This window comes from Solanum verrucosum, unplaced genomic scaffold (genome assembly GCF_900185275.1).
Source record: "Solanum verrucosum unplaced genomic scaffold, falcon-dt-bn FXZP01000252.1, whole genome shotgun sequence".
Taxonomy (NCBI): Eukaryota; Viridiplantae; Streptophyta; class Magnoliopsida; order Solanales; family Solanaceae; genus Solanum; species Solanum verrucosum.
Genome location: NW_026019988.1, coordinates 2,346,517 through 2,370,251, shown reverse-complemented (window position 1 = coordinate 2,370,251; position 23,735 = coordinate 2,346,517). Strand labels below are relative to the sequence as shown.

Sequence of the window (23,735 nt, the reverse complement as noted above, 5' to 3'; positions counted from 1 at the left end):
TTGTCCACACTTAAAGCAACCTATCTGGCCCTGACGACATTTCCCTGGATGGACTCTACCACACCTAGCACATGCAAAAAACAAACTACCTCCTTGTGCCACACTACCTGAAGACTGTGCTGGTCTAGCCTTGAAGTCCTTCAAATTCTGGCCATTAAATTCCCCTCTGTATCGGGGTGCAGGTGCTCTAACAGATGATGGAGCAGGTCCCTTTTGCCTTTTTTGGAAGGACGGACGATTCACATTACCTTTCTGCTGCTCGGACTCATTACCGGTCTTTGCTCTCTTACTTCTGAACTCTTCCATGTCCCTCAGCTTCTCTTCCTCAACCTGTTGTACATAGACCATTAACCTTGATATGCCCATGTCCCCGATAAGCATTGCAGCCCTACCTTCCTTACTCGACAACCGACACAGTCCAGCTACGAACAAACTCATTCTATTTCTCATGTCCGCCACCATCTCTGGAGCATAGCGGGATAGTTGTGTGAACTTCAGACTGTACTCATGAACACTCAACGACTCCTGCTTAAGTGTGAGGAACTCACGTACCTTGGCCACTTTCAATTCTCGAGGAAAGAAATGCCCCAAGAAAGCCTCCTCAAAACAGGCCTAACTCGCAAGTGGTGCATCCTCAGCTTTACTTCATTTCCACTGGTCAAACCAAGTTCTAGCAACATCCTTCAATTGATACGCATCTAGTTCAACTCGTTTAGTATCCGACACACGCATCACATTAAAAATCTTCTTCAGCTCTTCAATGAAGTTCTTTGAATTCTCAGTAGTGCTCGAACCCGTGAAACTCAGAGGATTCATCCCCAAGAAATCACAAATCCTTGAAGTGCCAGCTCCTTTAAGTCGAGCTCCCCTTTGCTGACCAATCTGATTAGTTACAGCTTGACTCGGAATTCTAATTGCCTCCTTGAACTCAGCACTGGAAACTTCCCCTTGATCTTGCACTCCAGGGGCATAAGGTAACTCTTGCTCATCCACATAATGTCTAGGAAGACGCCCTCTGCCAACTCTTCGTGGAGGCATGACTATCTGAATCACGCGTAAGTATGAATTAAAAAGAAACTCTTTAGAGATAAACTCTAACGCACGAGTTGAGTGTGAAAGAAATAAGAGATCTTCCTAAATGTTGCAGCCTCCCAATTATAGATGTGGTGCGCTTCACACCGATAACTAGGACTCTATAGACACGGCTTCATAGACTCCCTAGGACTCTTGAACAATGTGCTCTGATACCAAGTTTGTCACACCCTGGGCGGGACCGGTACCCGGAGACCATTTCTGGCCCCAAGCGAACCCTTGGCCTGGCTTTCTTAACTCAGCGGAAACCAAATCCAACAGAATAACACAATGCAAATGCAAGGTTACAAAACAACTTAACTTATAAAATCTGGCCACAAAGGCAACTCGAATCTCAAAATAGAATATTTACATATATATAGATAAGAGACTCAAAACTAATTGACAAACTGTCTATGAAGCCTCTAAAATACTGAGATGGATATTGGGACAGACCCCCCAACACCCTAATAAAACAAAACTAAGAACACAAAATAATTGAGTTCTCCGGAATGCAAAGAGGCTCACCACTGACTCTGGAGTGCTCAGCTGGATCAACGGCGTAATGGATGCTGATACTGGGACCAGCGTCTGGATCATAATAAGATGCAGGCCAACTAGCATCAGTACATGGAATGTACGAGTATGCGAGCTGGAAAGCTAAACCACAACTTAAGCTTGAAAGGAATACAAAAGAACACTTACCTTGGCCATGTACGACTCAAGAATAACTTAACTGAACTCAATATATATAAGGCAATAAGACACATGCGATATATAAAGCTTTTAAAACATTGTAAACAACTTAGTTCGTTAATGATTAAAGCAATAACAACTCGACTTTTACTTATATAAAAGTAATATAACTTTAGTGGGAGACTCTTTAACCGACAACCACCACTATGAGCCTTAGTGGTGATACAACATTTTACCTCACGTTGCCCAAGGACCATCCTATACCTGGCCGTGATATAGGAAGCTAACTTTACTAAGTGGATCCACTAGCTTAACTTACAGGATCATCTAAAAAGTATAACCCGTTAAATCCCCTGTTGGCCACATGGTTCTTAAGGAGAGTTGAGTTAATATGAACTCGTGTCCCTAACTCGGTGCTCAAGACTACTCCCGAAAATATACTTTAGCTCATAAGTGTTTTTAAACACATCTTTCTTTAGTTTGAGATAATTACTCAAAATCTAGCCCAAAGGCTCTGTTGGAATCGATGTTCCTTTCTTACTCAAATGTAAAAAAAATATTTAGAAACTTCTTTGGGAAATACATAGTTCCCTAATAACTTTTGAGAAATGGACTCGACTTTATGCTCTTGACTTAACTTGAAACTTGAGACTCTTCACTTGGCTTGAAACTCTATACCCTTTTTAGTTGACTTGAAACTTGAGTCTTACAACGAAGTAAAAACGTTCAATAAAGTCTCTTGACAACTTTGAAAAACTTGCTTTGACTTACTTAACTTCTAGGATTAACTCTTGACCTCACTTGACTTAGAAACTAACTCTCCTTGAATTGGATTTTGAATTCAAGGTGTTTGATCACATGTTATGGAGGGATTCTTGATGTTTAGACGTACTTTGGAGTGTCGGAAACAACTATGAAACATAGATACAATACCAAGGAACATGCATGAGAAAGTGTGAAAAGAATGGAGGAACTTGGCGTCCTTGGCGCTCTGCAAGGCACGGGGAGCCAGCCCTCGAAGCTCAGAGAGGCAGTTGTGGCGCACTGCAAGGCGCGGCGCCCCAAGGGGAGAAGGTCAGAACACTTCTTGGGGCGCTCTGCAAGGCGCGACGCGCCTCCCCTTTTCCCCGAAAACTTCGACTTTTCTCCTTCATTTCTCCAACTCTAAACCTCCTCAACCTCAAAGGTTCCAGCCCCAAAATACTTAGAATCATAAACCCTCAACATACAATAGATTTCAATTCAAAAACACAATCGGAAACATGTCCCAAATCAACAAGGGACTTCAACAACACAACCCAACAACTTCAACAACATAACCAATCGTTTCTCGAAAATAAAACGAGTTTGGCGTGTGGGGGAAAGGATCAACCCAACACTATGAACTCACATACCTAGTAGGGATCACCCCCGACGATATCCACGACGATCTTTGACGGAAACTTGCTTGATCTCCTCTTTCTTCTCTTCTTCTCCTCTACTTCTCCTCTTCACTCAAAACCCTCACTCTTTTAAAATGGGACAAACTGATCTAAAAATCAGTCCAACACTTAAATATAACCAAAAGAATTGATTAGGGAAAAGACCAAAATGCCCTTAAAATTTCCGGACGGATTTCCCCGCCAACTGCCCAACTTCCAAAGGCCACAACTCACTCATACTAACTCGGAATCGAGTAAAATCGGTGGCGTTGGAAAGATCGTTCCACGATCTTCGCAAACATAAATAGAACTACACCTAAATCATCCTGACCTAGGAGTTATAACTGTTCAAAGTTGGCCAAAAACTCATCTTTTTCCATACTTACCCAAATTTCCATATTCTGAATTTTTCCAAAAATGACTATTTCCAATTTCAAGCTTCTTCATAGTTATTTCAAATTGTCGGATATTACAACTACACACCAGCCCGAGTACTGATGGACTCTATTCTCTTCCGGTGACGAAATTACTCTCACCAGCTTCATTTGTTACTTCTCTTGCTGTTTGGCATGCTCGTCTGGCGCATGCATCCTATCATATAGTTCGTCAAGCATTACCGGCTGCTGTTTTCACGTCTAGTAAACCATCTAGTTTATGCATTGCTTGTGCTGTTAGTAAGAGTCATAAAGTCCCGTTTAGCAAGTCTACTTTTAAGGCATCTGGCCCCTTGATTTAATTTGTTCAAATGTGTGGGGCCCTGCCCCGGTTGTTTCTAATGATGGTTATCGATATTATGTCATCTTTTTTTATCATTTTAGTAAATACACTTGGATCTACTTTCTTCCCTTCAAGTCTGAAGTTCTTTCTATATTTATCCAATTTTGTATTATTGTTGAAAAGTATTTTGGACGATCTATTAAATCTTTTCAAGCTGATTGGGGAGCTGAGTTTCAAGTCTTGACACAATATTTACGTGATAATGGGATTACACAAAGATCCTCCTTTCCCTATACTCCCGAACAAAATGGTTGTGCGGAACGACAACATAGGCATATTGTTGAAATAGGGAGAGCACTATTGCATCATTCTAATGTTCCTTCTCGTTTTTGGACTAATGCTTTTGAAACAGCCGTGTATACTATTAATAGACTACCTACACCTCGGCTACAACATCAATCCCCATTTTTTGTTCTATTTCAAACAGATCTCGATTACTATTTATTTCGTGTCTTAATTGGTTGTCTTTGTTTTTCTTGCCTTCGTCCTTACGCAAAGGACAAATTGTCACCTAGGACTAAACGTTGTATTTTTCTAGGATATAGTAAAATTCATAAGGGGTATAAATGTTTTGACCCTGATTCAGGAAATGTTTTTGTATCTCGTCATGTCATTTTTTATGAAAATGTGTTTCCATTTTCATCACAGGATGCAAAGGTTCCCAGCTCATCGACCAATTTTGTTAGTGACCCAATAACTTTACAACTACCGTTGTTGCCTTCTCAACCAAACCCCTCATGCTTCCTCTGAGAAGTGTTATCGCTTCTCTATTACCTTCGTCTAGTCCAGCTTTGCACCAACCTTCAGTGGGAACAAACATCCACTCACCACTGCCTACTGCTCCATCTGATAATAATTCATCTCCGGCTCCACTACCTCCTGTTCAACGCATGGTTACTTGTACTCAAACAGGTTCGTTGAAGCCTAAGATTCCCTTTTCCTTGTCTGTTATTACGCACTCTAGTGAGGAACCTACTTGTTATTCACAAGCTTCAAAAGAGGACCATTGGCGTCGTGCGATGACTGACGAGTATAATGCTTTAATTCAGAATGGAACCTGGGAACTTGTACCTCCATCATCTTCTCAGAATGTTATAGGTTGTCGTTGGGTGTTCAAAACAAAGTTGAAATCTGACGGGTCTCTGGATCGTCACAAGGCACACTTAGTTGCCAAGGGGTATCATCAATGTCCTGGAATTGACTTTGTGGACACATTTAGTCCGGTGGTGAAGCCGACAACAATCAGATTGTTACTCTCCTTAGCTATGACTAACGGTTGGAATATCACACAACTGGACATTTCAAATGCATTTCTCCATGGGCATTTAGATGAGGTTTTTTATATGTCGCAACCTCTTGGATTCGTTGATCCATCTCATTCTGATCATGTTTGTCTACTGAAACGCTCTCTTTACGATCTAAAACAAGCACCTCGTATGTGGAACAAACGATTAACTGATGCGCTTTTCTCTCTTGGCTTCTTCGATTCCAAGACTGATAGCTCTTTATTCTACATATCCACTGCTACTGATAAGTTGTTTTGTTTGGTGTATGTCGATGATATATTGTTAATGGGTAATAACCCTGCTCGAATTAAGTCACTCGTTACACAACTTCAGGCCCAGTTTGCTATTCGTGACCTTGGCACTCTTTCTTATTTTCTGGGCATTGCAGCAACCTGGACCAGTGAGGGATTGTTTTTGTCTCAACGTAAATATGTTGAGGACCTTCTTAATCGAGTACATATGGCTGCTTGTAGTCCTGTTTGCTCACCCATGCAACCTGCGTCGAAGTTATCCTCTACTTATGGTGTTCCTTTCAATGATCCTACTTTATATCGCAGCACCGTTGGGGCACTTCAGTACCTCACTTTCACTCGACCAGACATTGCTTATGATGTGAACAAAGTATCCCAATTCATGAATTGTCCCCTGGATGTTCACTGGATAGCTGTGAAACGTATTTTATGTTATATAAAAGCTACTGTTTCCCATGGCCTGTTCTTCAAACGTACGTCAAATAACTTGCTTCACGGATATTCTGATTCGGATTGGGGGGAGATGTGGATGATCGAAAATCCACCACTGGTTTTGCTATTTTTCTTGGTGATAACCAATCTCGTGGTCTTCACGTAAGCAATGAGCTATCTCTAGGTCCAGCACTGAGGCTGAGTATCGGGCATTAGCAGCAGCTACATCTGAAATTACCTGGGTTGAATTCCTTCTTCGGGAGATAGTTGCTTCACATCTACTGTTCTTATCCTTTGGTGTGATAACCTTAGTGCTACCTACTTGACAGCTAATCCCATTTTCCACTCTCGTACCAAACATATGGAAATTGTTTTTCATTTTGTTTGCGCTAAGGTTCGTGCTAAGTCACTTTCAGTTCGATATGTGAGTACTCATGATCAAGTTGCTGATGTGCTCACCAAGCCCTTGTCAAAGTCTCGTTTTCTTGATTTAAAGAACAAGTTGACAGTAGTTCAGCACCCTGCTCAACTTGAGGGGGAATGAAGACAGATGATGCAGCGTTTGTAGTCCAACTAGGATTAGTCTCTTATCTCCTAGTTTGTGTTGGTTTTGTTACTGTACTTGTGTAACTATAGGACTCTTAAGTTAGACTCTATATACATTCACTCATGTACATCACATATAGAATTATTGAAAAGGTTTTACAACTTGCTCATTTTCCAAATCCAGAATCTTTATGGCCACTACAGTTCCACTAGATAAAATGCCTTTGTACACAGAGCCAGAGCTTCCCTCACCAATTAAATTGGATTCATCAAAATTATTTGTTGCTCGTTGAATCTCATGATAAGAAACTAATTGGTGAGTCCTAATCTCCAGTACCTTTTCAACATCTTTGGACTTTCCTTTCTTCTATCGTTTCATTATCCAAATTGAAACGAACAAGAATATCAGAAAGGAAGTAGTAACCACTGGAGTAACAATTTTTAGCACAACCTCCTTAACCTTTGATTGTTTTCCAGGATTAGTGATAGCACAAGAAGGAATCTCCAATATGTGCATTCCGCAAAGACCTTTATTCCCGAGAAATGATTGCAAAGTGGAATTTACAAACATGCCACCACTCGGTATTTCACCTTCTAAATCATTAAATGTAACATTAATGGTTTTAAGATATGAGAGTTTTTCCAAAAACTTAGGAATAGTATCTGACAACACATTTAAATACAAATCCAAGTCTTTTAAGCTTATCAATTTGGCAAAGGATAATGGAATTTTGCCAAAAAATGAATTGTTCGATAGGTCAAGATACTGCAGGTTTTGGAGTTCCCCGGATGTGCTCGGTATCATTCCTGAAAAGTGGCTACTGGAAAGATATAGTTCTACAGATGGCTTTCATTCCTCCAATATCTGATGGAACTTCTCCCTCTATTGAATTTCGTGACACACTTAGATAGAGAAGACCACTCATCTTCCAAAGGCTCAACGGAAATTTTGATGAAAATTTATTAGAATCCAAATAAAGCTTTTGTAGCATGCTAAGATTTCCAAAGCATTCTGGAATTAATCCAGAGAGCTCATTAACTTGCAGAGTTAATTTAACCAAATTAGATAAATGGCATACCGCTTCTGGAATATGTCCCTGCAATTTATTGTTACTTAGATACAACCCTTGGAGTTGTTTAAGGTTACCAAACTCAGAAGGAATATTCCCTGCCAAGTTGTTGTCTTGAATGTCTATGGATATAAGACCGGTCATGTTGCCTACACTTGTGGGGATGAGGCCATTGATGTGTGCATCTACTAAATGAATTTTTTCAATAGTAGATGAGAGATTCCCAATAGAATTTGGTAGAACGCCGCTCAATGGAGTGTTACCCACTTCTAGATATCTCAACATCCTACAGTTCACCAAAGAATTGAAGAATTTCAACTCATGCTCTCTTGGTTCATTGGTAAGTTGATTAGTATGTAGGAGCAGTATTTGTAGCTCACAAAGATTCCCCAAATTGTTAGGAATAGTTCCTTTGAGAGAGTTATCATTTAGCACCAGTATCTGAAGCTTGGAAGCATTTGTTATGAACAATGGAATTTCCCCTTCAAGCTGATTGTCTCCCAAGTAAAGTTCTTTAAGGTTCTGAAGATGAAGAACTGTAGTGGTTGGAATTCTCCCTGAGAGGTTATTGAAACTAAAATTGATCACTTCCAAAGAAGATATGTTGAAAATAGCCTCTGGAATTTGACCAATAAGATTAGAATTATTGGCAAAGCTTAATTCTCTCAAATTTGATAGCTTCCCTAATTCTTGAGGAATTTGCCCCTTCATCCAATTGTCGACACAATCAAGATATTGCAGAGTAGAAATATTTCCCAATGAAGTGGGAATAGTCCCTTCTATTGGATTTTCACCAATTTAAAACCTTTCGAGTTTGGATAAACAACCAATATTTCTAGGTATGTCTCCAGTTATATTGTTGAAAGATATGGACAAAAGTTTGAGCTCTGTGAGTTGGCATATGTTGGAAGGAATGCAACCAGAAATTTGGTTGTTAGACATACTTAAATGTTTTAGATTTGACACAATATTCCCTTCATCTAGCAAGAGAGGACCAGAAAGGCCATTGAATGACAGAGATATGCCAAGTAGTGACGAGCTATTAAACAGTGTTGGAGGAATGGAACCTGTTAATTGATTATCGAACAAGGACAAAAATGCAAGTTGGCTAAGATTACTGATCTCCATTGGAATGTTACCATTGCTCCTATTCCCAGACAAATTGATGTTCATCAATTTTGTGGCATTTCCAACATAAGGAGGGATTATACCAGTGAGCCTATTGTTCCCGAGATTTAAGACTCTGAGTTCGGGTACATACCATGGGCCTCTCCACATTTCACCACTGAGTTCATTGAAAGCCAATGAAATTACTTGAACTCTCCGGTTTTGAAATAGACTTGTTGGTATACTTCTGTTGAGCTGATTGTTTTTAACATCAATAACTCGCAAGCGAGGCATGTAGCCAAGTCCATAAGGGATGCCACTGTGGAAGCTGTTGTTCTGGAGATTGAGAACACTGAAAAAGGACAAATTTGCCAAAGATGGGAAATTGTGCCTTGAAGTTGCAAATCAGGAAGAGCCAAGGCCATAACCCTTTGCCTATTTGGAGTGCAAGTGACACCAAACCAAGTGCAAAAGGAAGTATTTTTGGTCCAATTATTGGCCAAAAAATGATTACGACTTGTAATAAGATTTTGGAAAGCTAATAGAGCTTGCTGGTCAGTCTCATTAGAGGAAGCATGTGATATAGAAAATTGAATTAGAAAGAGAAGAATCAATAAGAAGATGTGCTTCTCCATATTAATTTGTGTGTGTTGTATTTCCAGTGACCAAAGTTACTCCACTATATATATAGCACTAAAACAAATAAAATGTGAAAACAGATTAAAAGGAGGAAAATAAGTAGCAAAAAGAAAAAAAAACATTATTTGGGTTGTGTTTCACAAAACGAAATAAAAGTCATAGTAGAAAGAATAATTGTTGCTAAATTTTCATTATATTGTTAAGAGCAGGTCAATAGGAGTCAATCCTTCAAATCAACCTTATAAGCCTGTGTTACACAACACACATTCACTAATTAGCACAAAATGGAAGAAATTTTAATCTTTTCTTTAGAAGAAAATCGAACGTGACACACTATACTACACACGTCGTCAAGTGTGGTTTCACTTTTTTTTTAAAAATAAAAATAAATTTTAAATCTATTTTATTATTTTTATTTTTATTTTCTTTGAATTCCAATATATAATATATTCAATCAAATTCAAATGAAAAGGGAAACATTATTGTTATAATAATATGAACCTGAAAAAAAAAATTGGAGGCTAAGACTTCCTATATTCACAACTTCACGTAAGCAAGAAATAAATTATTGGGAAAAAGTCTGAAATATATCTGAATTTTGACCGAAATTACTGTAATAATTTCAAACTTTGGACAGGATCTATTACCCCCTACACTATTTAATAGTGTATTTTAAGGATATATAAGTGCTCAGCTGGACAAGTTACTATTTGTAATGATGCAATATTTATGATGTCCACGTGGACACCTATATATCTTTAAAATACATTAGTATTAAATAGTGCAGGGTAATAGGTCTTACCCAAAGTTTGGGATTGTTACAACAATTTCGATCAAAGTTTAATTTGGATATATTTCGAACCTTTTTCCCTAGATTATATGATCCTGATATTTAGCTGATTGTTATTTTTAGGGAATAAAGTCTTAAATATATCCGAACTTTGATCGAAATTGTTGTAATAATCCCAAACTTTGGGCAGGACCTTTAACCCCCTCCACTATTAACAGTGTATTTTAAAGGTATATGCCCACGCGACTATCATAAATATTGCATCATCATATATTATTAAAAGAAAAAGCTCTAAAGATAAAAAGTTGGATACCATTTTACCCCTAAATTAAACTAAACATAACATCTAATTAATTAAATAATATTATTTTAATTATTTTTTGAATTGTAAGTTATTTATTAGAAAGGGATTGTGGAAGAACAAGCGCTATTTAGGATTTCTAGAATTTTAATAATATTTTTTTAATTATTTTTTGAATTGTAAGTTATTTATTAGAAAGGGAATGTGGAAGAACAAGAGCTATTGAGGTTTTCTAGAATTTTAATAATATTATTTTAATTATTTATTAGAAAGGGAATGTGGAAGAACAAGAGCTATTTAGGTTTTCTAGAATGTACATGAATCAAGGTTTCCCTACTTTTAATCTTAAATTAAAGAATATGAAGAGTTGTAGCTAAATCAATATATACCACTACCAAATACAATTTTGTTATCTTGAATTCGTCCACTAGCATTTTTACGTTCTCTTATGGTAATGTTCCTTCTTTTTCCATCTTCTATTGTTTGTTTGTAAGATTTTTATCATTTATAGACTTTTACAAATTAGAAAGGATTGTTTCAATTATATTCTTTATTTATGATTGTTTCTCTTTCTGGAATTTCTTGTTACTATTTTGCGTAGAAATGTAAAATCACTATACATATTGTCTTGCAACGTATCAAACTATCATGTGCTATTTGTCTTGGAGTAATTTTGGTATTCTCAACTAATTACTAATAAGTATACTTATTAGGTTCACAACTATAATGTTTTGAAAATACAAATGGACACAAGAGAGGAATTTATTTTTTTAAGGGAAAATGCATAAGTACCCCCCCAACCTATGCCCGAAATCTCATAGACACACCTAACCTTTACTAAGGTCCTATTACCCCCCCCCCCCCGAACTTATTTTATATATAATTTTCTACCCCTTTTCGGCTTACGTGGCACTATCTTGTGGGCCCAGCGCGTGTTGACAATTTTTTCAAGGATAGTGTCACGTAGGCCGAAAAGGGGTAAAAAATTATATATAAAATAAGCTCGAGGGGTAATAGGACCTTAGTAAAGGTTAGGTGTGTCTCAGGGATTTTGGGCATAGGTTGGGGGGTACTTATGCATTTTCTCTTTTTTTAGGATTATTTAATTTTACTTTTGCTTAAACTAATCAATAGTTGAGGTGTCTATATTCATGAATTCAAATGAAGAGAAAAGAGAGAAAAAGTGAAAAATTTAGGATGAAGTTCTAGGTACAAACAACTACATAATCTCTTTCAATGCTATGAAATTATTCTGTGAATTAAAATAAACATTTTTTACTTAATGCATACTAATTGAACTTTTTTTTAAAAGATTTGTCTAATACTCCGAACTATTTTATCTTATTCATCTAAATGATTATTTTTCTTTTAAAATTAATAATGATATTCTTTGCATTTAATTTTTGAAGCTGGTATGAATTTTTTTTTTAATAAACCAACTAAACAAATTTATGATCTGAGAGTAACAATAAAGCAAATAGCAAGTTTGGCATCTTCACTTTATTTGGAAACACCTAAAAGAATTTGGAGCTAGATGAATTCATAAAGTTAGAAATATGAAGTATGACTTCTACATTGTCTTACAATGACTATGTTTGATTACCTTATATTTACATGAACCAAATTCATTTGATCCGACATTTTCGTGGTTTTTTAAAATAAATTATATATGCAAGGTTTGGTTCATTGCTTTAAATTTATGCATAGGATCGATCTAATATTATAATATTATAATTTCACCCTTATTTTGCAAGGAAGCAAATAGTAAGATGAATTGATTGAGGTTAAGTTGGTATTATATTTTAAAATATAATATTTATTTAACTTTATAAGAGTTTTAAATTATTGATGTCACGCCCCGAGCCTACACCCTGGGCGGGACCGGCACTCGGAGACCATTGTTGGCCCCAAGCGAACCCTTGGCCTGGCTTCCTTAACTCAGCGGAAAAGTAACTCAACAGAATAACTTAAAGCAATGCAAGTTTACACAACAACTTAACTTATAAGAATCTGGCCACAAGGGCACCTCGAATCTCAAAATAGATATTTACATATGTACATAGAAGAGAGACTCAAAACTAACTGACTGACTGTCTATGAAGCCTCTAATATACTGAGATGGATGTTGGGACAAACCCCACAACATCCTAATAGAACAAAACTAAGTACACAAAATAATTGAGTCCTCCGGAAAGCAAGGAGGCTCACCACTACCTCTGGAGTGCTCAGCTGGATCAACGACGTGTAGGAGGCTGATCCGGGTACCTGTATCTGCATCATAATAAGATGCAGGCCAACTGGCATCAGTACATGGAATGTACGAGTATGCAAGCTGGAAAGCTAAACCACGACTTAAGCTTGAAAGGAATACACGAGAACACTTACCTTGGCCCTGTACGACTCAAGAATAACTTAACTGAACTCAATATATATATACAAATATAAGGCAATAAGACACATGCGATATATAAAGCTTTTAAAACATTACAAACAACTTAGTTAGTTAAGGATTGAAGCAATAACAACTCAACTTTATTTATATAAAAGTAGTATAACTTTTAAATGGGAGATTCTTTAACCGACAACCACCACTATGAGCCCTAGTGGTGGTATAACGTTTTACCTCACGTTGCCCAAGGACCATCCTATACCTTGCCGTGATATAGGACCTTACTTTTGCTTAGTGGATCCACTAGCCTAATCTTACGTGATCATCTAAAAAGAATGATACGTCAAGTCCCATGTTGGCGCATGGTTCTTATGGAGAGTAGAGTTAATATGAACTCGTGTCCCCAATTCGGTGCTCAATACTACTCCCAAAAATGCTTTGACTCATAAGTGTTTTTGAACACATCTTTCTTTAATTGAGATAATTGCTCAAAACTTAGCCAAGAAAGCTCTTTTGGAAAACATGGTTCCCTTCTCACTCAAATGTAAAAACATTTACAAACCTTTTTGGGAATACTTAGTCCCCTAGTAGCTTTTGAAAAAAAGACTCAACTTTATGTTCTTGACTTAACTTGAAACTCGAGACTTTTTACGTAACTTGGAACTCTACACTCTTGCTTGACTTTGAAACTTGAAACGAAGTTAAAACGTTCAATAACGACTCTTGAAAAGCTTGGAGGACTTGCTTGAACTTACTTCTTAACCTTGCTTGACTTGACACTAACTTCCCTTAACTTTGATCCTAACTCGCCTTGAATTGGATTATGGATTCAAGACATAATCGCACGTTTATAGATGAGTTCGGGAGGTTTAAATGTACATTAGAGTGTTTGAAACAACTAGGAAACATAGGTATAATACCTAGGAACATGCATGAGAAAGCATGGAAAGAATGGGGGAACATGGCGTCCTTGGCGCTCTGCAAGGCGTGGAGCACCAGCCCTTGAAGGTCAGAAGGCACCTGCTGGAGCTCTGAGTGGCACGCCGCCCCAAGGGCTGGACTTCAGAGTCCCCTTTGGGGCGCGCTGGCAGGCGCGACGCGCCAGCCCCTTCCCCAGAAAACCCGACTTTTCTCCCTCTTTTCTTCAACTCTAAACCACCCTAACTTCAAAGGTTCCAATACCAACCATTAGGGATCACAAAATCCCTCAATATACAATAGATTTCAACTCAAGAACACAACCAACAAGAACTTCAACAACACAATCAACCACATCACACAACAACTAACAACTTCAACAACATATCCAATCCTTTCTCAATAATGAAATGAGTTTGGTGTGTGGGGGGAAAGGATCAACCCAACACTAAGAACTCACATACCTAGTAGGGATCACCCCCGATGATTTCCACGACGATCTTTGACAGAAACTCCTTGATCTCCTCTTCTTCTTCTCTTCTTTCTCTCTTCTTCTCTTCTCCACTCAAGAACCCTAACTCTTTCTCTTTTAAAATGGGATAAAAATGATCCAAAATCAGCCTAACACACAATATAATCTCAAAAGAAATAGCTAGGGAAAAGACCAAAATGCCCTTAAATTTTCCGGACGGATTTCCTGCCAACTGCCCAACTTTCAATGGCCATTACTCGCTCATACGAACTCGGAATCGAGCAAACTCGGTGGCGTTGGAAAGATCATTCAACAAGATTCGCAACCATAACTGGAAATACTCCTAAATCATTTTGAGCTAGGATTTATGACCGCTCAAAGTTGGCCAAAAACTCACTTTTTCACATACTAAGCCAAATTTCCAAAATTTTTAATTCTTTCCAAAAATGACTATTTTCGATTTTTAAGCCTCTTCATAGTTATTTCAACTTACCGGATGTTACAATTGACATATGGAACACACGCGCAACGCACATGCGTTGCGCGTGTCTAGAGACTAGTTATAAATAATAACTTGTCTACGTGGGCACATAAATACATTTAAAATGCACTATTAAATAGTGCAGATGGGTAAAAGGTCCTCCCCAAAGTTTGGGATTGTTACAACAATTTCGGTCAAAACTCAGATATATTTTGAACCTAGACTTTTCTTTTTTTTAACTTCCTCATATTTTGTTTTTGGTAAAATACATAGATAGATACTCAGATTTTGCCTCAAGTATCCGCTTGATACTAAAATTATCTATCCAGTGATCATCTAGATACATTAACTTAATTATAATGTCTCTTAAACACAAGTATCTGATGTAGAAAATTATGTATCTGAAAGTCAATTTTCAGTACATGAAATCTTATTTTTACCTATATTTTTTTTTTATCTAGAAAGGACCTTAATTTCACTATTATTTATTACGTATTGTTTCATAATGTATCGTATTGTAAACCTTAACTTTTGCTTATGACCATCTAAACATCTTATCCTGATTTAAATTGGTTCTATAAGCACACTCTAATACATGAATTGCACTCGTCAATAATAAGGCAAAGTAACAAAATAACAAAATTATTTTTATGAAGGGAAAATGCATAAGTACCCCCCCAGCCTATGCCCGAAATTCCAGAGACACACCTAACCTTTACTAAGGTCCTATTACCCCCCGAACTTAATTTATCTATAATATTCTACCCCTTTTCTGCATACGTGGCACTATCTTGAAAAAAATGTCAACATGCACTGGGCCCACAAAGATAGTGCCACGTAGGCCAAAAAGGGGTAGAATATTACATATAAAATAAGTTCGGGGGGGTAATAGGACCTTAGTAAAGGTTAGTTGTGTCTCTGGAATTTCGGGTATAGGTTGGGGGGGTACTTATGCATTTTCCCTTTTATGAATGGAAATTGTCATATGAATACTTTTTTAACAAGGGGTATTCAAGTTCATTGTCACATGAACATCCATTTTTTCAACTAAGTCGGGCCTGAAGAGATTAAAAAATGGATGAGGTAATTTTTTAAAGTTTACATCATATTTTTAGAAGTTAAAATAAGTACTTTAAGATTATTATTTTTCTAATTCAATGAGTTTGTTAACGAAAAAGTAATCATGTTTTAGATAGACGACAAGTATAAATGCATCACTTTTTTAATGAGGATATATCACCGGCAAAGTTAGAAACGTACATCTGCCCTTTGTTGAAAGAAATTTTGAGTAATGTGAGTAGGCAGATGTTGGAAGGGATGTGACCAGAAGATAGACGATGACGACGTTGCGAATTTAATAATCAAATCATTAAAATCATCGATGTCGGCAATCACTAATCATCGATGGCTCACTGGACTAACGTTAATACATGAAAAATGCCTAAAATCCTGTTTTTGTGATAGCGAGTCCAAGTGATGTTCCTCTGATTTTTAAAAAGCGCATTTCCTGTTCTGCATATAAAGTCCAAAGAATACAGTGATTAGTACAAGGAAATGAAAAGTGCTCAGTTTATCAAAAGAAGTTTATTGAATACAAATAATGAACAGAAAGAAAAACAGTGCATTCAAAACATAATTACAAATACATAAACTAAAATAGGTTCAAAACACTCAAATGAAATTACAAACAATATATGACTCCAAGTAGTACTATACGAAGACTTTACTAAAGAAACAAAAAGCATCATATTAACTTCTATGTTTCCAGAAATGTGTTGTTTCTTTTGTTAAGCCTCTTCACTACTTATTTCATGCTTATTCTTGATTTTGGAATTTCCTTTGTGCAGTCTAAACCCAATTCTATCATGGACGCTATGCACATTTCAGTTTTACTAGTGATTTGTTCTTCCTCACAAAAAAGATTGGCATCCACAACGTCCATCATACTCCCTGAAAATGATTGTGTGATCCATTTCCTCAAGTCAAGATTTTCATTGCATATCTCTTCATCTGTTGGCCTTCTTTTCGTCAAGACCTCCATAACCATGATGCCATAGCTATAAACATCACCACTAGCAGACACTATTCCCTCCGAGCCATATTCTTAGAAAAAGAATGAAAATGAAAAAGAATTACTCATTTGAATATAACATAATTATGTACTAACAGACACTTGCTTTTATGATTTTGGAAAATATATAGAAAGAGACCAGCATACCTGGTGCAATGTATCCAAGAGTGCCCAATGTCTCGGTATAAGCAATGGACTTGCTTATGGCTAAAATTTTAGAAATTCCAAAATCACCAACATGAGCCACCATATCTTCATCCAAAAGTACGTTGGCTGGCTTTAAGTCGTAATGAACTATTGGAGCGACATGACCATGATGTAGATATTCAACTGCCATAGTTGTATCAAACATTACAGTGACTCTTTGATGAAGGTTTAAGTGGCGATCTTCTTTGTACAGCCAATTCTCAAGACTACCATTGGGCATAAATTGCAGAACAAAGGCTCTTATATAGTCACTAGAACATGTAGTAATCACTGGAACAAGATTTCTGTGTCTAACATTTCTCATCACTTCACATTCGGTATCAAACCTCTTGCATACTTTCTTATTTTTCAAATCCAGAACCTTAATGGCCACTGCAGTTCCACCAAACAATGTGGCTTTGTACACAAAGCCAGAGCTTCCCTCACCAATTAAATTGGATTCATCAAAATTATTTGTTGCTCATTGAATCACGTGATAAGAAACTAATTGATGAGTCCCGATCTCCGGTACCTCTTCAACATCTTTAGATTTTCCTTTCTTGTGTCGTTTCATTATCCAAATTGAAACGAACAAGAATATCAGAAAGGATGCAATAACCACTGGAGTAACAAATTTGAGCACAAACTCCTTATGCTTTGATTGTTTTCCAGGATTAGTGATAGCACAAGCAGGAATCTCCAATATGTGCATTCCGCAAAGACCTTTGTTCCCGAGAAATGATTGCAAAGTGGAATTTGCAAACACGCCACCACTCGGTATTTCACCTTCTAAATCATTAAATGAAACATTAATGTTTTTAAGGTATGAGAGTTTTTCCAAAGACTTAGGAATAGCACCGGACAAGGCATTTAAAGAGAAATTCAAGAATTCTAAGCTTATCAAGTTGGCAAAGGATAATGGAATTTTTGCCAAAAAATGAATTGTTCGATAGGTCAATATACTGCAGGTTTTGGAGTTCCCCCAATCTGGTTGGTATCACACCTGAAAAGTGGTTATTGTAAAGATATAGTTCTACAATGGCTTTTAGTCCTCCAATATCTGATGGAAGTTCTCCCTCTATTGAATTTTGCGACACACTTAGATAGAGAAGACCACTCATCTTCCAAAGGCTCACAAAAAAATTTGATGAAAATTTATTAGAACCCAAATAAAGCTTTTGTAGCATGCTAAGATTTCCAAAGCATTCTGGAATTAATCCAGAGAGCTCATTACCATCTAGATATAGTTCAACCAAATTAGACAAATGGCATGCCACCTCTGGAATATGTCCCTGCAATTTATTGGTAGATAGACACAGCCCTTGGAGTTGTTTAAGCTTACCAACATCAGAAGGAATACTCCCTATCAAGTTGTTTCCTTGAATGTCTAGGGAAGTAAGACCGCTCATGTTGCCTATTGTAATGACCCTAAAGGTCATTTTTGGAAATTTTCATAAAATGACCGTTTTACCCCTCCCGATAGTTGCCCCGAGTCCTAATTGTTGTATTTTCGAAATTGGTTTGAAGGAAAATTGATGAAAAGTTGAGTTTTTGGAAAGTTGAGTTTTTAAGAGTTAAAGTTTGGTTAAAAGTGCTATTTCGAGTCATTTGGAGTTTCGAGACTCGAATCGGATTTCCGTTGATTCCAGCAGTTTTAGAATGTCGAAACGGGTCTATGAGAATTTACGGAGTCAAATTTGGAGTTAAAACGAAGATTTGAGGTCCTAAGTTGCAAAAATTGTGAAATTTTGATCAAGAGTTAACTTTGGTCAACAAACGAGGTTCCGGTACTCGAAATGGAATTCTGAGGGCACCGTTGGATTCAGGGGGTGATTCTAAGTCTAGAATGAGTCTTGGTTGAATTTTTAGAGTCCCCGAGTGCGTTTCGAGTTTTTGAGCCTAAAGTTAGTTTCTTGACGCCTTATCGGATATCGGGTCAAGGAGACCTTGAATTCAAATTCCGATGATTTCATTGAGTCTGAAATGTCATTTTCAAGCTAGTAGCATATTGGGTTTGTGTTCGGGAAGTGCCAAATGAGTTTTGGGTGAGCTTTTAAGCTTCTTTGATGCTTTGACACTATTTCAGCAAATTGTGCCAACTAAAGGGTTCATTATTAGTTTTAAAGGTCAAAAAATTATTCCGAAGGTTCTGAAATTTTGAGCATGAATTATAGGACTTATCTGCAAATTATGGTGCATTTTCACTAACCCGAGATTGGACTTTTATTACAAGTAAGAAATAATTGTTTACCGAGTAGAAATGATATTTGACTGGGCAACGAGCATGAAATTGAGCTCCGATTGAATGAGCAGGTCCGTATCATTATTTAAGACATTTACAAAAAAGAATCGGGTCATTTCACTATCGTATGAGGAAATTACGGCCTTTTTAGTGAAAGATTAACTGCTGTTTTTCTGGTGCATAACAGCCATGTACTGTTATAAAAATCTCAGACTGTGTTCATTTGGTATTTTGAGCATATCAGGAGTACTAGAGATCGGAATGGAGTTATTCTTACGGGTTTCTTCTTGAATTAATATGAGGGTTAGTATTCAATCTTCAATTCGACATTTTCTCATAATTTCTTTATCTGGTTTTTTTTTCTATCCATAAATATCTTGGGAAAAATTGGGGTTTTATCGATTTGGACTCCCTTTTTGATGAAAAAGGTATATTTACGATCCTTATGTTATGGGTAAACTGATTTTAACATAAAATTATTGATTCGTCGATTATTTTTCATCATATTAACCACGTACAATTTGGACTTTCCAGGTAAAGTTAAAGTTTGATAAATTGAGAATTTCAAGGTCGATCTTAACTCCGTTTTTGATAAAATTTCATATTTGAACTCATCTAAGCATGGGTAAGATGTTTTTCAAGAGATATTTCATTTTCGAGTCGGGGTTTCGGATCCGAATATTGTAGGCTTCTTCAAGAACGTGGATTTTCCTTCAAATTGAGTTTGTGAATTGATTTCAACTCCGTTTTCAAATTGGTTTTCACCATTAGCTTCCAAATACTTTAAGGATCATTTTACATAAAAAATTTCCCGATTTGGGTATCATTTTCCGGTATGAGACTTTTGGACCGTTTTGCCCTTTTTCCCTAAATTTCTTGATTTTGGTGTCATTAGACTCGAATTGTGATTGTGAATAATTGTTTGAATAGATTATCGTGATCCGGATTATACTCGAAAAGGAAAGGCTCAAGTCAAGTAACTTTTGGAGTTCGTTTTAAGGCAAGTGGCTTCCAAACTTTGTAAAACTCTTAGACTACGCATGACTACTTTCCTAATTGTGTTGGGGAGTAATGGGGATTGAGGATGGGTTTTATTTGTTGATTGAAATTGTTGTAAATGAAAGATGGGGAATAAAATGAGCTAAATGTGTTATATGTGACTTGAATTTCTTGAATAAGTCATGTGATAACTGATATTGAGAGGATAGAAGAGCATGAGTAGGCTATGATTGATACAGACATTAATGTTGAGACAGATGATGTGTAATACTATGATGTGGCCGTGATATGGTTGTGATTGAGACAGGTGATGTGTAATACTATGATGTGGTCGTGATATGGTTGTGATTGAGACAGGTGATGTGTAATACTATGATGTGGCCGTGATATGGTTGTGATTGAGACAGATGATGTGTAATACTATGATGTGATCATGATATGATTGTGATTGATGACATGTGCATATTCATTATTCATCCCATGTGTGAACTATCTATTGCATGAGTTCTGAGACACTGATATGAAGATGGATGGATATGAGACACAGTTGAGACTAGTTTCGGCTAGAGATATATGAGATGGACTAGCTCCGGCTAGCGATTTGGATGCCGATGGGATTTGGTTCCGGCGGTGATACATGGTCCATGTGTGGCCCCCATGGGTTCTGATTTGAGTATTCAGCGCGGATTGATTACGTCAACAGATGTGTATCATAGGACAGATATGCATCACGACTACATGACATCATTATTGCATTTTGCATCGCATTTGCCTTATCTTTGTCTGTGATGTGTGGATTGTATCGATTTACCCTTCTTATGTGGAATTTGATCTACTTGCTCTTATTTGTTGATCTGAGGTTGATGAGGATATACTGTTGGTTCTGGCTGTTGAATATGATCTGTTTAGTTTATGTTGGTTGGTTTGCTGCTAGATTGAAGTTTCGGTGGTTCGGTTGGGATTGAAAGGAGTAGTTTGTAGCTGCTAGTTTTGCTTAGTTTAGAGTTACTTGCGAGTACCTGTGGTTTTCGGTACTCACCCTTGCTTCTACACAATTGTGTAGGTTGACAGCACTCTCTCAGATTCAGCTTAGTATTTTCTTTAGCAGATTGAGCTTCGGGACATACTCGAGAGGTAGCGGTTCATTCCAGACGTGCCCTTGAGTTATCTTTACTTTCAGTTTTGTTCAATTCGAGAACTATACTCTGAGACTTGTATATTTTTATTCGAATTCTGTATTTAGAGGTTTGTACATGTGACAACCAAATTCTGGGTAGTGTTGAGTCTTAATTAAAGTCTTCCGCTTATTTGTTATCTTTTATTCTCGTATTTCTACTTCTCTATCGTTGTGGTTGGGTTAGGCTGACGTGTCCGGTGGGAAATGGACACGTGCCATCACATCCGGATTTGGGGTGTGACACCTATACTTGTGGGGATGAGGCCATTGATGTGTGCATCTTCTGTATTAAAGTATTCAATAGTAGATGAAAGATTCCCAATAGAATTTGGTAGAATGCCATTCAACGGATTGGAACCCACTTGTAGATATCACAGCATCTTACAGTCCGCCAAAGAAATGAAGAATCGCAACTCATGCACTCTTGGTTCATTGGTAAGTTGATTAGTATGTAAGAGCAGTGCTCGCAGCTCACGGAGATTCCCCAAATTGTTAGGAACAGTTCCTGTGAGAGAGTTACGATCTAGCTCCAGTATCTCAAGCTTGGAAGCATTTGTTATGAACAATGGAATTTCCCCTTCAAGCTGATTGACTGCCAAGATAAGTTCCTTAAGGTTAGGAAGACCTGTAGTGGTTGGAATTCTCCCCGAGAGGTTGTTGAAACTGAAATCAATCATTTCCAAAGAAGATATGTTGAAAATAGCCTCTGGAATTTCACCCATAAGATTATAATTATGGGCAAAGCTTAATTGCCTCAAATTTGATAGCTTCCCTAATTCCGGAGGTATTCCCCCCACTATGCGATTGTTTCGACAGTAAAGACTATGCAGAGTGGAAATATTTCCCAATGAAGTGGGAATAGTCCCTTTTATTAGATTATCACCAATATAAAACTTCTCGATTTTGGATAAACAACCAATATTTCTGGGTATGTCTCCAGTTATATTGTTGAAATATATGGACAAAACTTTGAGCTGTGTGAGTTGGCATATGTTGGAAGGAATGCAACCAGAAATTTGGTTGTACGATATACTTAAGATGTTGAGATTTGAGACAATATTTCCTTCATCAAGCAAGAGAGAACCGGAAAGTCTATTGTTTGCCAGAGATACAGAAAGTAGAGACGAGATATTAAACAATGTTGGAGGAGTGAAACCTGTTAATTGGTTGTCAAACAATAATAGCTCTACAAGTTGGCTCATATTACCAATCTCCTTTGGAATGTTGCCGCTCACTCTATTCCCAGACATACTGAAGTTCATCATTTTTGTGGCATTTCCAACAGAAGGAGGGACTATACCGGTGAGGCTATTGTTCCCGAGATTTAAGACTCTCAGTTTTGGTACATACCATGGCCCTCTCCACATTTCACCACTGAGTTCATTGAAAGCCAATGAAATTACTTGAACTCTCCGGTTTTGAAATAGACTTGTTGGTATATTTCCGCTGAGCTGATTGTTTTTAACATTAATAACTTTCAAGCGAGGCATGTCACCAAGTCCATAAGGGATGCCACCGTGGAAGTTGTTGTTCTCGAGATTGAGAACACTGAGAAAGGACAAATTGGCCAAAGACGGGGAAATTGTGCCTTGAAGTTGCAAATTAGGAAGAGTCAAGGCTACAACCCTTTGGCTTTTTGGAGTGCAAGTGACACCAGACCAAGAGCAAAAAGAAGTATTTTTTGTCCAATTATTGGCCAAAAAATGAGTGGTACTTGTAATAAGATTTTGGAAAGCTAATAGAGCTTGTTGGTCAGTCTCATTAGAGGAAGCAAGTGATATAGAAAATTGGAAATTCTCATTAATAATAACAATCAAACAATAAAATGTTATACAATAAAAACAAACAAGAAACATAAACATTAAAAAAAAAACAAATAAAAAGAGACAAGAGAAGAGAGCATAGAGATTTTCTCCTTTTCTTTCAACTGTATTAAGTGTGTACAATATTGAGTTCTTCCCACTTTTAGTATAATATCTCTCTCTCTCTCTCTCTCTCTCTCTCTCTCTCTCTATATATATATATATATATATATTATCATCTTAGTTTAATTTTCTTAATCAATTGTTAATTATGTTGTTTTTTTAGTGTGAATAAGTCATGAGAAGTTGGTATTATTGATATTGTATTATATTTGGTATTATTGGGATTGTTGGAGGCTAAAGGATTGTAATTTATTTAACTCCTAAATCTCATAGCGTTTCATTTTTCTACTTTCTGGTAATTAAATCCAAGTTTCACTATGCCTCTTTTTGGCATTGACAAAATAAAGATTTAGACTTGATAATTTTAAGATTCAATATGAATGCAATTACAGCTGCTACAGGAAATTAGATCCTTTACAGTTGTCTTCTCTCGAACTAATTAAAGATGGTGATTTAATAAATATAACTCATGAGGATTATTTAAAAAG

General features: G+C 37.0%; 2 protein-coding genes across 2 annotated transcripts in view; both read right to left on the bottom strand.

Annotated features, from left to right (window-relative positions):
- Positions 1 to 6,622: 6,622 nt before the first annotated feature.
- On the bottom strand, positions 6,623 to 12,028 carry LOC125818851 (receptor kinase-like protein Xa21). The gene is made up of 5 exons (XM_049498367.1): positions 11,991 to 12,028; positions 8,517 to 9,009; positions 7,322 to 8,255; positions 6,905 to 7,143; positions 6,623 to 6,847 (listed from the first exon to the last, which is right to left on the bottom strand). The coding sequence occupies exons 1-5, from the start codon at positions 12,026 to 12,028 to the stop codon at positions 6,623 to 6,625; spliced, it is 1,929 nt and encodes a 642-aa protein (XP_049354324.1).
- A 4,423-nt stretch (positions 12,029 to 16,451) lies between these two features.
- LOC125818850 (receptor kinase-like protein Xa21) overlaps positions 16,452 to 23,735 on the bottom strand; it is a 180,000-nt gene continuing 172,716 nt past the window's right edge. The window contains exon 3 of the mRNA XM_049498366.1: positions 16,452 to 16,682. Coding sequence (XP_049354323.1) covers positions 16,452 to 16,682 — 231 coding nt within the window. The remainder of the gene's footprint in view (positions 16,683 to 23,735) is intronic.

Coding starts and splice junctions, on each gene's coding strand:
- LOC125818851 (XM_049498367.1), bottom strand. CDS start 12,028: ATGTCGGATCAAATGAATTTGGTTCATGTAAATATAAG. Junction 8,256..8,516: donor TGCTAGATGAAGGGAATATT/GTGTCAAATCTA, acceptor AATTGGATGAAG/GGGCAAATTCCTCAAGAATT. Junction 7,144..7,321: donor TGGAGGAATGAAAGCCATCT/GTAGAACTATAT, acceptor ATGTGTTGTCAG/ATACTATTCCTAAGTTTTTG.